The sequence below is a fragment of the Furipterus horrens genome, unplaced genomic scaffold (assembly GCF_987537825.1).
Source record: "Furipterus horrens unplaced genomic scaffold, mFurHor1.1.pri manual_scaffold_12, whole genome shotgun sequence".
Classification (NCBI taxonomy): Eukaryota; Metazoa; Chordata; class Mammalia; order Chiroptera; family Furipteridae; genus Furipterus; species Furipterus horrens.
In genome coordinates, this window is record NW_028327182.1 from 3,341,764 (window position 1) to 3,356,010 (window position 14,247).

Below are 14,247 nucleotides of genomic sequence, written 5' to 3' on the forward strand. Positions count from 1 at the left end.
AAGGAGTGAGGATTAGTTTGGATAAAAGAAAAAATTTAAGTGACTTTTAGCTTCTGGCTTCATCTAGATATAGAATTATGGTTCTAAATTATAAAGTCAAGTTTAAGCCTTCCCTAGAAAAATATAGACATTTCCTACATATAAATATTGCTCTACTCTAACCGGTAATCTAAACATATAGCTAAATATAGCTCTTTCAATTCTATATTCCATAATGAATAACAATGCACAAAGATAATCAGAGGAGCCAAAATTCCTCATACGTGTCTGTATTCTAACAGAATAAATTATTATGAATTAAAGCTTTTAAATTCTAACCTCAACTGAGGTGTGTATTTTTTCCCCACAATCTATAAACAAGTAAAAACTCAAAGAGTTTCATTTGTTTGATTATACCTTTCACACACACAAAAGGCATAAGCATGGAAGACCTTTATTTTTAAATTATAAAAACAGAGCAAAAGAAACTAAATGCATGGATTTCATGCTCACTTGCTGATAAAACAAACAACTCTAAAGTGGGGAGCCTATCTGCTCAGCCCGGGTGCCAGCATATTCCTGGGACCAAGATCTTTAGAACCACAGCAAAGTGAGAGGCAATAAAACAATGCCTTCCAAACAAAAGAGAAACAAACAAAACAAAAAACGCCCAAATTTAAACCATTGTTTATACCCTTTAGAAATCTGAAACAATTCATTTTCTTTCCACCCCGGCTTGTCTCCACGGTACAAGGGACGCTGGCACTTTAGGAAAGCTGGCCCGCATGGCTCCTGGGGCAGGAGAGGAGAGTCGACCTCAACGCGCCCCCCGCACCTCCCTTCTCGCAGGGGCTATTCTTTTGGGGAGGGTGGGAGGAGCGAAAGGTGGGTTTTCCATTTTAAAAGAATATCATTGTAACAACTGTTCAAAATAAGAGGCTTTTAAGCTAGGACTTCTGTGATGATCAGCAAATCAAAAGAACTTTTCCAAGGAGTGCTATTTTTTCAAGTAAGTCAGAAATCCATTTTCAATTATACTGATATAAATAGACACTAAGTCACGTAAATCAAGGTAAAGCGGGATTTGGCCTGCAGCAGGAATTGCCTTCACGGAGCTGTACTTTAAGGTACCACAAGAGCAGCTCATCATCACATCTACGGACTGAATTCTGCGGAACTAGGAAGCAGTTAAGCAGTGGCTACAGTTTTAAGGAGGTAACTGGATCGTCACGACGTGACTGTCTTGAGATGCTGGAGAGGAAAGATGGGTTGAGGCTGTTAGTCTGACTCTCAGGACAGGATGAAGAGCAGGGCCTGCAAAGCAAGCCCAGCTGTCACATGGGGGCCCTGCCGTGCCGACACCCAGGTGCTTCGGGGGGGTCTTCCTAGTCCCTACCTGGAAACCCAGAAAACTGGGTTTAATTAGTATCACATCTAAAACCACACAATTTTTACAAAGATACAAAGTGAATAACAATATATACACCAGTTGCTAAATTGTACAATTAAAAAAAAAACCCATGTAACTTCCAAGCTTTGATTTTCTAGACCGGATACAGAAAATCCCCGCATTTAACATCCGCTTCGCAGGGACAGGGCAGGATGAAGTGAGTCACTTTGGGTCAGGTTCTTTGAACTGGGATGAAAGGCGCTTCAGAAGCATAATTACCGTAACCAAGGCCTGGCCCTGGCAGGCAGGGACTTAAAGCTACACACGCACCCTGAAGGAGGCGCGGAGAGCCCAGAACCAGGGCGACACGTACCTGCAGCTGCATATCGGCCGCGGCGCAGACCTTCTTGGATTCACACAGACGGGACACCATGGCTTTGGGCATCGGCTTGAAAGACAAAAGAACACGGATGTCAGTCAACGGCCTAGGGGGTCACTGCCCTGTGTCCTTAGGAGGCCGGGAAGGTAAAAACACACACGAAAAAAGAATCGAACTTCACTGTGGTAACAACTTGGAAACGTTTCAGTGGACAAGACAACAAAGGATGAAGACACTGCATTTAATTTCAAAAGGTGCCTCTCAGCTTTATTTCCGGCATTTCCACGGGAGTGCGTCTCACGGCTCCCGTCTCTCCTGCCCCCGTTCCGTGCTTGCTGCCACCTCCTCCCTGGCGCCCCTTAACGGCACCCTAAGTCCCTGCCTGACGGAGCCGCTCTCCTCTTGGTCATTTTCAAGCCTCTGAGGCTCAGGGCAGGGACGCAGGGGGGCCCCGCCTGCTCCCGCGGGTTCTCCTGAGCACCCGGGTAGCGGAGGTGGCACGGAGCCTCCTGGGGAATGGGAATGGCCCCCAGGTCAGGGCCCTCAGCGCTCCAGGTGGACAGGCCTCCAACAAGCCATGGCAATGTCACCTCGCCTCTCCTTCCCCCTTTCTGTGGCAGGTAGTCCTTTCTCCTGTGCTTCGCCCCAAGTGAGCCGGTCCTTGCCTTCGGATGACCTGATGGCCCTGTGACCTCAACTCTCTGAGCCCAAGGAAAGCTGGGATCTTATCTGCTGTCCTGTACTTAGCTAGGGAGCAGCTCTCTTCCCAGCCTTCCGCACCCCCAACATTTCACACTTCCATCACTAACACCATCCAGCTTTTAGCTTCCAAGGGGAAATTGGGCCAAAAAGCTCTGTAAAGGGCAAGCAGCTCCACGAGGTCGGGGTCAGACATCATTCAAGGTTATCGTGAGGAAGTGCGCAGGGCAGCAGCACGCGGGACAAGGTGGCTTGTTTTAACCGGCAGCAGCTTTTGGTCAAAAGACAGTTCACTCAACAAACATTCACTGACTGCCAATTCTGTGACAGGCAGAGCCGATACATCAGTGAACAACGTAGAGTTTAAAAATCGCAGTTTTCAAGGAACTTATATTCTTTTTACTTTATCAAAATTACCCCTGGGAAAACACAGGAGCCTGTCAAGATGAGGAGACAGAGAGGTATGGCCCAAAACAGGGAACGGATCAAGGTTCCAGTGGGAGAACTAAGCGACAAGGAGATAGTCAACCTAACAGACGAGGAGATAGTCAACCTAACAGAGAAGGAGATAGTCAACCTAACAGACGAGGAGACAGACAACCTAACAGATGCAGAATTCAAAACACTGGTGTATAAAGATGCTCACAGGCTTGACAGATGTGCTTGAGTACGGAAAACGCATAAGGGAAGAAGTGAAGGCTATGCTAAGTGAAATGAAGGAAAATCCACACAAAACCAATGGTGAAGGGAAGGAAACCGGGGTTCAAATCAATGATTTGGAACATAAGGAAGAAAAAAACAGTCAACCAGTACAGAATGAGGAAACAATAATTGAAAAAAATGAGGAGAGGCTTAGGAACCTCTGGGACAACTTTAAATGTGCCAACATCCGAATCATAGGGGTGCCAGAAGGAGAAGAGGAAGAGCAAGAAATTGAAAGCTTATGTGAAAAAATAATGAAGGAAAACTTCCCAAATTTGGTGAAGGAAATAGACATACAAATTCAGGAAGCACACAGAGTCCCAAAGAAGTTAGATCCAAAGAGGACCACACCAAGACACATCATCATTAAAATGCCAAAGGTGAAAGATAAAAAGAATCTTAAAAGCAGCAAGAGAAAAGCAGAGAATTACCTACAAAGGAGTGCCTATAAGACTATCAGCTGATTTCTCAAAAGACACTTTGCAGGCAAGAAGGGGCTGGCAAGAAGTATTCAAAGTGATGAAAAGCAGGGACCTACAACCAAGATTATACTCTATCCAGCAAGGCTATCATTGGGAATGGAAGGGCAGATAAAGTGCTTCCCAGACAAGGTAAAGCTAAAGGAGTTCATCAGCACCCAGCCATTATTATATGAAATGTTAAAGGGACTTATTTAAGAAAAAGAAGATCAAAACAATGAACACTAAAATGACAACAGACTCACAACTATCAACAACTGAATCTAAAAGATAAAAACAAAACACAACTAAGCAAACAACCAGAATAGGAACAGAGTCAGGTATGGGGATCATTTGGAGGGTTCTCAGCTGGGATGGGGAAGGGGGAGAAATGGGGAAATGGTGCAGGGACTAAGAAGCATAATCGGTTGGTACAAAATAGACAGGGGGAAGTTAAGAATAATACAGGAAAGGGTGAAGCGAAAGAACTTACATGCACGACCCATGGACATGAACTAAGGGGGTGGGACTGCTGGGGGGAGGGGGGTACTGGGCAGAGGGGAGCAAAGGGAAAAAATTGGGACAACTGTAACAACATAATCAGCAAAATATACTTAAAAAAAATTACCCCTGGGGGGAAACAGACACTCTTCATTACTGCACCTCCTGTAGGCTGAAGGAGTGAAAGGACAGAGATCTGTGGCCCCGCCTCTTCACGCCGACCAAAAGGCTCACGCTGTCCTCGTTACAATGCTGTGCACACGCGCAATCTTTATTCACCTAAGGTCACGTGCACGGTTTTCTCCATCTTGTGTTTACGCAGGTAGTCAGCACAGAGTGAATGAGGGTTGCTGTGTGTATGATCCACATCCATGTACTTCCAGAGGAAGTGAAGTAATAAAATGCACAAATGGGACATCACAATAGATGCTAACACCATCGATGGCTCGTGCTTCCATTTAATACATTCCTCGTGTGAGGTGCCTTCCTCGGCACCACGGGAGAAAGACAGGCCCAACGCCGTCCCCTGCCCTCAGAAGGACCACAGCTCGGACCCCACTTCACGTGCAGAGGTCGCCGCGGGGCCCCAGGTCAGGTAACCCTGAAAACTGGACACTGCCATTGAGGTGTCCGACCACGTGAGGTCGCAGGAGCAAACTTCGTTTTATTAACACTCCAGAAGCTTCCCCCCAAAAGGGATTAGGAATGCTAACAGCAGTTTCAGTCGGTGTTAACACAAACACCTGTATGTAATATGCCATCAGTCTGTAATGTACAGACGGGGGCGCGAGGGAAGGGGACGCAAAGGTGGCCAGGACGTGCGGCCGGAACTGAGGCTGAGCACGCAAGCACACACGTCTCATGGCTTCATTCCACGGACACGTCCGGGCCCCAAACGCAGCTCTAGCCAGGGAGGAGAACACCAACGTGCCTCCTTCAAGCGGCCACGGGGACTCTACACCCTCTGCACTCCCGTGTGAAGGTCTTTTACTAAAACGTCTGTTGTTCTTTGTGTCTCTGCAGCGACCTGCAGGGCTGCCCTGCGCCATGGGAAGGACAGCGCCGGGGAAGCGGGTTTGTCAGGGAGACCCCGCTGCCGCCACGCTGCCAAGTGCGCCACAGTGTGCCTGCCCCCCCCCGAGCCACGATGGGGCCTCCCTGACCTTGCCAATCAGGAAGGAGAAAAGGAATGCATGTTGAAATCACTAATCCGAGGGAAAATGTCCCAAGAGCACAACAGAGAGGTACAGATAAAGCAACGGAGGCATGCAGAGGACCACCAGCATCCGAAAGGCCGTTGCCCGATAGTAAAACGTGCCTCTTGTACTATCCAGCGGCGGTGTTTCTATCTCAAGAACTCACCCAGCTGTAAAATGCAGAAGTGCATTTTGGGGTGGCCACCCCACGCCCCCACCCCCATGAATAGGAAAATGGTAGACCTGTTGTTCCTACCACTGGGACATAATATGCCAATAATGACCTATGGTGACCAAATTTGACCTAATTTATTTAAATAACTCAACATAAATTTTCCACAGTGACTTTGCTCTTTATTTAAACACGAATCCACCTGCGCTCACTTCGGAGGCATTCCTGTCTGGCGCTGTGGGACTCTGACACGGTGGCCTTGCTCATAATAAACCCCGAGCTGCCCGTGAGCTGCAGAGACCTGACCGGGGTCTCCGGGCAGAGCAGCAGGCCCCCCGCCCCCCCGCCGAGGCTCTGCTCCGTGTGGGGCAGCAGCGCCCGTTTCTAGGGTTTGGTCACTCACTCGTCCTGTACCCGCTGACACACCCAATGGCTTCAGTTTAAATTTCCACCATGTGACAGGCGGGGCAGTGGGCGTGTCTGCCGGCTCTCCTTTGCCCTATGCCAGCAGGCGAGTCCCCCAGTACCTCGTCCTCAAAATTGTAAAGAGAGGATTAAGAATGGCACCACAAAACGGCGAGCAGGAGGGCGCTTCGGTGTGGTCAGTTATTCAATCAACTCGGGAAAAGCCTGAACTGGAAGGAACTCAAGCCCCTGCACCCACCACGGCTGACTGCCACTGCGGGGGTGACCACGGACGCAGGGCAGGACGCTGTCTCGGTGTGACTAATAACCGCGCCCTTGTTCCTTCGTGGAAGGTCACATCCTCGCCTTGGTCACGACTACCCCTCTCTAAGGCTTCCTATGAGCCACGCCCGGCTGGGGGCCCAGAGCCTGCGGACCCTTCCTCAGCTAAGGAGGGGGGGTTGCCTGCCTGCCTGGGCTCAGCACAAGCGTCTGCGCTGGCTGCCGACGACACACGGGAGCAGAAAAAATGAAAACCATGGCTGTTCTGTCATATTAAGAAAGTACAACATTTTTGGAAGATTTTAGAAATATCATTGAGCCCTGGCTGGTGCGGCTCAGTGGACTGAGCGCTGGCCTGTGAACTGAAGGGCCGCCAGTTCGATTCCCAGTCAGGGCGCAGGCCTGGGTTGCGGGCCAGGTCCCCAGTTGGGGGCGTGAGGGAGGCAGCCACACATGGATGTTTCTCTCCCCCTGTCCCTTCCCCTCTCTCTAAAAGTAAATAAATAAAATCTTAAGAAAAAAAGAAATATTGTCAAAACTGCAAACGCTTCAGCAAACTGGGCATGACTTAAATTCTGTTTCCCCCTGAGCTTAACTCACCATCACATGACCTGGTAAATTTGCCGGCCACTTCCTGTCACTTCCCAGTCTTATCAGTCTAACCTAAATAAAGTTTTGTTAAAATTTTTGGCCCCAAATGCTTATGGAGCCAAGTCACTGGGATAAAATATCTTGTTTTATTCATGGCCGTTGAGAAAATTTATTACGGGAGAAGCTGCATAAATATTCCAAGTTCAGAGAGTCTCTGGTACAAATCCTTGTTCTGATAATAACTCAAGCCTTCCCGAAGCAGAACACTGCTACCACTGATGCCCCCTGGGAACACGTGGGATCTAATGACAGAAATGGCTGGGACACCGTCACCGGGACAAGAAGGGGCTTCGGGGGCAGAGAGCCCACCCAGCCCCAGGCCGTCCAGGCCCCGTCGGCAGCCCCAGTGCGGAGCGCGGTCTCCCACCCCCCAGGCTGCCCCGCCCGGCAAGTGTCTGCAGTGGGACAACTGGATTCAGCGCGTCCCTGCTAATCTGCTGTGCTGGTCACCAGGAATCCCGATGGCATGTAATCAATACAATGAAAACGCTCTCCAGGCTCAGAAAGACAAAATCCCCTACCTAAATCCCCAGGAGAAAGGTCACCTTCCAGTTGTTTGACTTCTGGTGGTGTTTTCTAACAGACTGAGCGGACGTGGGACTTCAGAACCTCTAGAGATGCTTCCGAATTATCCCCAGCCCCCCAACGGCTCAGAGCAGAGTGTTTGAGTTTACAGGGTTCACCACTGAACATTCTAACGTGTGAAAGAGATTCAGCGCCCACTTTTTCTGTAAAAATCCCAGTAAGACCATGTTCACAGTTTGTATCCATTATTAAATCTGACCGACTGACATCCTTGAGGTAAGGATGGAGGCGTTCATTTTTAATTCCTGAAACTTTGATTTCACAGAAAAGAGCAAAGAAGCCTCAGACAAGCCCAGGGACCGATCGGAGCTCCCCTGGGCGCCGCACGGGGGCCGAGGTCAGACCTGCCTCTGCCTCCCAGTCCAAAGCTCTTGTCTAGACTTAACTGAGAAGCATTAAAACAGAAAACGAGGAAAGTTTCAAAACAACTTAAACCTGCCAAAACCAATCTGATGCTGGTCGCACTGTAATTTCTACCTTCAGCGTTCCTCCCTTCTCCTGGACGAGGACGGCCGGGGAAGATTTATTACAGTCTCTGTGTCCCCTTGGAAATGGATCTGAAGCACTGTCAGCCTCGGGCTGCCTTTCACATACTGTGGCAACAAACTAAATCTTATAACGAGGCGGCAGCACAGAACAGTTCTAAAGTGAAAGCACTAGAATTCTTCTAAAAATAGCACAGTGGAAACGGCCTGCTGCTCAGTGAGACACGCTGTAGAAGAAGTTCAGCCACTTCCTACCATGTTGAAGAATTTTTAACTAGCAAAACTGAAAAAAGAAGACACCCGCAATGTTGGAACAGAGTTTAGCAAGCCCGACAGACCTTGAAGGAAATTCTGTGAAGCTAATAGTTCTCCTTACGTGTCACTAACAGAACCAACGGATAACCCCGGGTTACTGCTGGCTAACCTCTGGCACATTACTGCACCTGTCTGACTCAGTTTCTACAAAGCGTGGACAACTATGCGCCTACTTCATACATTACTAGATGAAACAAAATAACAAAATATAAAATCGTGTTAGTTTCTGTTATTTACTATTTAATAAATATTTGGATAAGTAGAGCAACATTTTAGTTGGTGACTAATGGACAAAATTATACAAAAAAAATGTAGGCTATCTCAAAAATACAATGACTATATTTGGTGTTAAGTAATGTACTTAAGGCTGCAAAGTTGTTTTCAAAAAAGACACAGACAAAGCCCTGTGAAGCTTAAGGGGATAACATGTTTGTCAGGAAGATATTAGTACTCTGAATGTTTATGAATATAACAAGTATTTTCAACATATATAGAGTAAAAGGATAGAATTAATTTGGGGTAATAATGTACTCAAGCACAAATAAAACGCTTCCAAAAAGTGATGATTCACTAAACCATAAAATAAATATCAACACTCTGCAAAGGATCAGTAACAGACTAATTCAATGTCAATTATAGAAAGATAACTAACTCCCCTGCAAAGGTTTAAAAATTTCAAACTAGACTCCTAACTACTAGTAGGTCAGAGACAAAATGACAACAGAGATGAGCTGCGTCAGAAACATTCTGCATTAAGATGATGGGAGGCAGGCAGCCAAAGCACGGCACCGCAGATGTAAAACCATGGCAAAAACTTAAATGCACATGTTGGATAAGACCGAAAACTAGCTAAGTGCTCACCTTAATAACCCGCGGAGAAAAAAATTAACAGAGAGGGAGGAGAGACTAATAATAAAGACAGAAACTACTGAACTAAAACAAACAAAACAGGAAGGATGAAGTTAACATGAGTCTGACGACAATACTCCAAAGACAGTTTCTGCCAAGATTAGTAGAGAAAAGCTGATGGAATGGTATCAGGAATGGGAAGGGCACAGCCACGCGTCTAGCAGGATCTGAGGAACACAGAGTGCTATGAATAACTTCATGCCAATAAACCCGAAAACTTGGATCCAAAGGATAGATTTCCAGAAAATTACCATTTAGCAAAGCTTACTTAATGAGAAAAGAAGGCCCCCAAACTCCTATGACTACTAAGGATCAGTCATCTAAAAAACCTTCCCACAAAGAAAATAATAGACTCTGAATGGTTTTATAGATGAATTCTGACAAAGTTTCAAGGAACAGATTATTACAATTTTATAAAAGTGCTTGTGGGAAAACAAAGAGAAGGAGCACTCAAGAACTCATTTTATGGTCTAGTATATACTTAATACCAACACCAGCACAGAATAAGACGACCAAGGAACATCACAAGACCATCTCTCCCACAAATAGATGCGAAATCCTCTATATACAAAACATGAGCAAACTAAAGGCGGCACTGCATTAAAGAAACAGGCAGTGAGGACCTAGGTTGCTCAGATGCAGAACGCTAAGGTGGCTTAACACTTAACAAGAACGTTCACCACGGTACGAGATCCAAAGAACAATCCAGTCACCTTAAAAGATGCTTTAAAAAACCTGATAAACTGTGATACCTATTAATAATTAAACAAAAAAAAAATTAGCAAACCAGAACTAGGAAGGACTTTCCTTTTCCTGAGAGTGCCAAGCAATTGACAACAAACATCCTTCTTTATGATAAAACAGTGGAGACATTCCCTTTAAAATCAAAATAAAGGCAAACAATGCCCACCTCCCAGCTTCTTCCATTAAGTCAAGCAGGGCAAGAAAAAGACTGTAAATTGAAAAGGACACACAGTCATTATTCGCAGCAGAAGGAACTGTCTAGTTAAAATATGTCAAAAATGCTATAGACAAAGTATCACAGCTAATGAGAAAGTTTGTCAGGCTTGCTGAAAATAAGGTCTATATACAAAAGTGGATAAATTGCACTTTTAAACACCAGCAATGAACAATTATAAATCATCACTTAAAAATATACTATTTACAATATTAGATAAAAGCAGAGTTACCTACAAAGAAGTTCCCATAAGACTATCAGGAACCTGGCAAGAAGTATTCAAGGTGATGAAAAGCAGGGACCTACAACCAAGATTACTCTATCCAGCAAAGCTATCATTGAGAATGGAAGGGCAGATGAAGTGCTTCCCAGACAAGATGAAGCTAAAGGAGGTCATCATCACAAGCCATCATTCTATGAAATATTAAAAAGACTTATTTAAGAAAAAGCAGATCAACACTGTGAACATTAAAATGACAACAAACTCACAACTGTCAACAACTGAATCTAAAAAACAAAAACTACCTAAACAAACAATCAGAACAGGAACAGAAACATAGATATGGGGATCATCTGGAGGGTTATCAGCTGGGAGGGGGGAGGGGGAGAAATGGGGAAATGGTGCAGGGACTAAGAAGCATAACTGGTAGGAACAAAAGAGACGGGGGAGTTAAGAATAGCATAGAAAAGGGAGAAGTCAAAGCACCTACATGCATGACCCACAGACATGAACCAAGAGGGGCATTGCTGGAAGGAAGGCAGTTCCAGGCAGAGGGGGCAAAGGGGGAAAAATTGGGAAACTGTAAAAACATAATGAATAAAATATACTTAAAAATATACACTATTAACAGTATAAAAAGGTAGGGCATCTAAGAGCTAACTAAGTTCAACAAAAATTGAGCAAGAACCTTAGAAAAAAAATTTTAATACTTTTAAAGAGACTTAACAATTGGAAAGGTACGTCACATTCATGGATTGAAAGAATCCATACTCAGAGATATCAATAATCCCTAAACTGATCCATGGATCTAATGTAATCTCAACCAAACTCTAATCAGTTTTTTTTAATAAGGTAGTTCTCAAATATATATAAAAGAACACAAAAGCCCAAGAACAGACAAGAAGTTTTTAAAGACCTGAAACAACTGGATAAAGCTACTGTAACAAAGACAGACACACCACCTCCTCACACCCACTCGGATGGCTGCAGCAAAAAACCAGACAGTACCAAGTGTTGGCGAGGAGGCGGAGAAGTGAGAGCCCTGTACACAGCGGTGCGCAAGGCGGGCGTGTAAAATGATGTAGTCACTGGGGACAACAGTCTGATGGCTGCTCAAAACAACTACAATAGGATCACCACGTGGCCCAGCAATCCCACCCCCGGGTGTACAGGCAACAGCCCAGAAAGCGGGGGCTCCGCCAGGTATTTGTAAAACCACGTGCGCAGCAGCATTATTCGCAATCGCCAAGAGGAGGCGGCAACCTAAGTGCCCGCCAACAGACAAGCGCATCGACAAAATGCGGTATATACGAGGGGGGACCCCTCGGACACCGGAATGACCTTCTGGAGGGCGGGCCCCTTGTAGTACAGGTGTCCCCTGTTGGGTGAGTGTTCTGGAAACCCACGGGAGCCTGTGGACCCGCTGGCTAACAGGTGAGGCCCAGCCAGAGCCAGCGAGCACTGGGAAGAGAGCCAGCGGCCGCTAGTCCCTGAGACGCCCCTGGCCCCAGCGCAGCCTAAGACGGACAGGCCCGTGGGGAAGCGCCATCCGTCTGCGGATGCACGTGAAGTTCATCGTGGCTAAAAACCGGGGATTCTTCCGCGCGGACGGCTGCCCAGTCTATACTCCTTCTATCCTGTGGCAGAGATTTTGAGGTTAGCTTCCAGGAAGTGCTTCAGCTTTGATGCTGCAGCGTGTCTGGGCAGCTCCAACCTCCAGCGAGTGCCCTGGGACCTGTCATCTCTGACAGCGGGAAAGCACCCGCAGATCTGATAAGCGTGCTTCTAATTCCTCCGCCACAGCAGCGCGGGGGCCGTGCTGGGCGCAGGTCAGGTAGGACACTTGCAGGGGTCGCTCAGTCACCCTTCCTCGGGGGGCCCTCTGGACTGTACCCCAGGGCGGCTAAAAACAAACCCACGAAAAACCTTTCCTGGTGCGCGGCAGGGTGGGGACGGAGCACAGAAATGCGGTCCTGTTCTTCACATGAGCTCCACATAACGCACTCACAAGACTTCAAGTTCAGGGAGTGCGCCCCTTGTCCTTGAGGCTAGAACTGCCCCTAACGTGGCAACGCCCAGCCAGGGGCGCCCTCAGGGGCGGCCCCACGCAGCTCTGGCCTCCGGGCTCTCTGCGCGCTCCACGGAGGCGCACGGAGGATCTGCGTTCTCGGAGGCCGTCTGCAAGCCTCACCCGCCACCAGACGGGCCTACTGAGTCGGGAGCTTAAAGTCATTCACAGCAGCTCACTGCTTTCTTCCTTCCTCGTCCGGTTTGAAGGATGTTTTTGGACTTTCCTTGAAACTGTCTTGTTCAAAGTGGGGGCAAGAGGAGCGCAGAGGCTGGGGGCACATTCTGAACAAAAACTGCTCCCCCTGTCTGGGACGGGTCCCACCCAACCCCCTGCAGGGCTCTGCCTCCGGGCTGCGGGCCCCTGGGCCTCCACTCTGCCCTGGCTGCCCCGCGATGGGTGGCAGGTGCTGGACTGCGTCCTGCTCACTGTCGCTGCTTCCGGGTGCTGGGAACAGAGCCTGGGGCGTTCTAGAAACTCGGGACATAGCTTATGATGGAAGGACCTATATATGGGCTCAGCGTCTCCTCAATAAATGCTGTCTATGAGACGGACCAGGGCTGCTAGGAGCTGATGGGCAAACTGCCCCCTTCACGTAATTCTTTCAAGACCCTGCTCCTCCGGCCCCTCCTGTATGAAGCCCCTTCACTGGTGCCGCCGCCGCAGGCCAGGCCCTCCCCAGCGTCCTGGGTGCTGGGTGGGCGCTCTGCTCCCACGCATCTCACGCCCCTCTGCCCCGGGCGGCGGGCAGTGGGCAATGAGCCCCAAAAGGCGTTTAATCAGGGCTTCCTAATGACGCCCAGACCCCAGAATGTGGAGCCGTGGGCGGGTTATGTTGCTCTCTGAGGGGCTCTGCGCGCAGCTGACGTTATTGGCTGAATCGACGTCATTTCCAGAGCAAGTCTTTGCAGGTCAACAGGTAGCTAATTGGATCACAAATACTTACGTCACCCAAACCCTGAAACGGACTATGACGAAGACTAACTCAGATCAGTTGTCCAGAAAGTCACGCATCATTCCATGGCTGACAGCAATGGTTAGATAAAAATCAACTTCCCCCAAAAGAAAGACACGACCGAATTACGTTATGCACCTGGGGACACAATCAGAAAGAGTCACAAATAAAGGTGGTTTGGGCCCTTTTTTCTGATTCCCTTCACTCGTTCATTTAATTTCTTCTAGCGTTTTTTAGGTGTTAGGCATGTTTCTACACACTGATCGTTCAAAGATGAATATGATTTAACGTCCGCACCCAGAGGCACAGCCTGAGGGGTGCACCACTAGCTAATATAATATTTTACAGTCAAAGTTCTGAGAGAACGGAAAGAATGTATTTTCCAAGGTATCCGTGGTGGTCAACTGCACGATGCTGATAGCTGTACCGACAGCTCACCCCCTGTGCGGTACTTCTCATTTTAAAATACTTAAAATTACAACGCACTATGTAAATCCAAACCTTCATATTAAAGAATCTGCAGACTTATCACCATATAGACGCGAAGCACACTGGGAAAATGGCACTGTAATTCCGTTTTACGTAAAACTTCAGACCAAGAGACCACACGCTCAGAAGCGTGGAGGGAAGATGAGGGGAAAGGCCTTCTGAAGGGGGACAAGCTGGACGGCCTCTGCCACTGGACAGCTGGTTTCCGTCCCTGGAGACCCGGGACGAAGTGCTGCCCAGGGAATGCTGCTGAGGACGGAGTGGGGTGCACCTGGCAGGTATCATTAAGGGCAGCTGTCTGTCCATACAGTACAGGCCGTGACTGTGATTCTATAGGCTAGCCCCTCCACCCACACCCCCCAAAGGAAGAGCATCTGAAGAAAAAAGAACCCAGAGCAAGGGCGACAGGGCTGTGACAAGCGTGGAGTTCACGTCACCCAGCAGGTCAC

At 47.8% G+C, this 14,247-nt stretch overlaps 1 protein-coding gene across 1 annotated transcript in view; it reads right to left on the reverse strand.

Moving 5' to 3' along the window:
• The window catches only part of MIPEP (mitochondrial intermediate peptidase), a 96,910-nt gene that overhangs the window by 46,791 nt on the left and 35,872 nt on the right, over positions 1-14,247 (reverse strand). The window contains exon 15 of the mRNA XM_090258723.1: positions 1,743-1,817. Within this exon, the coding sequence (XP_090114849.1) occupies positions 1,743-1,817 (75 nt within the window). The remainder of the gene's footprint in view (positions 1-1,742; positions 1,818-14,247) is intronic.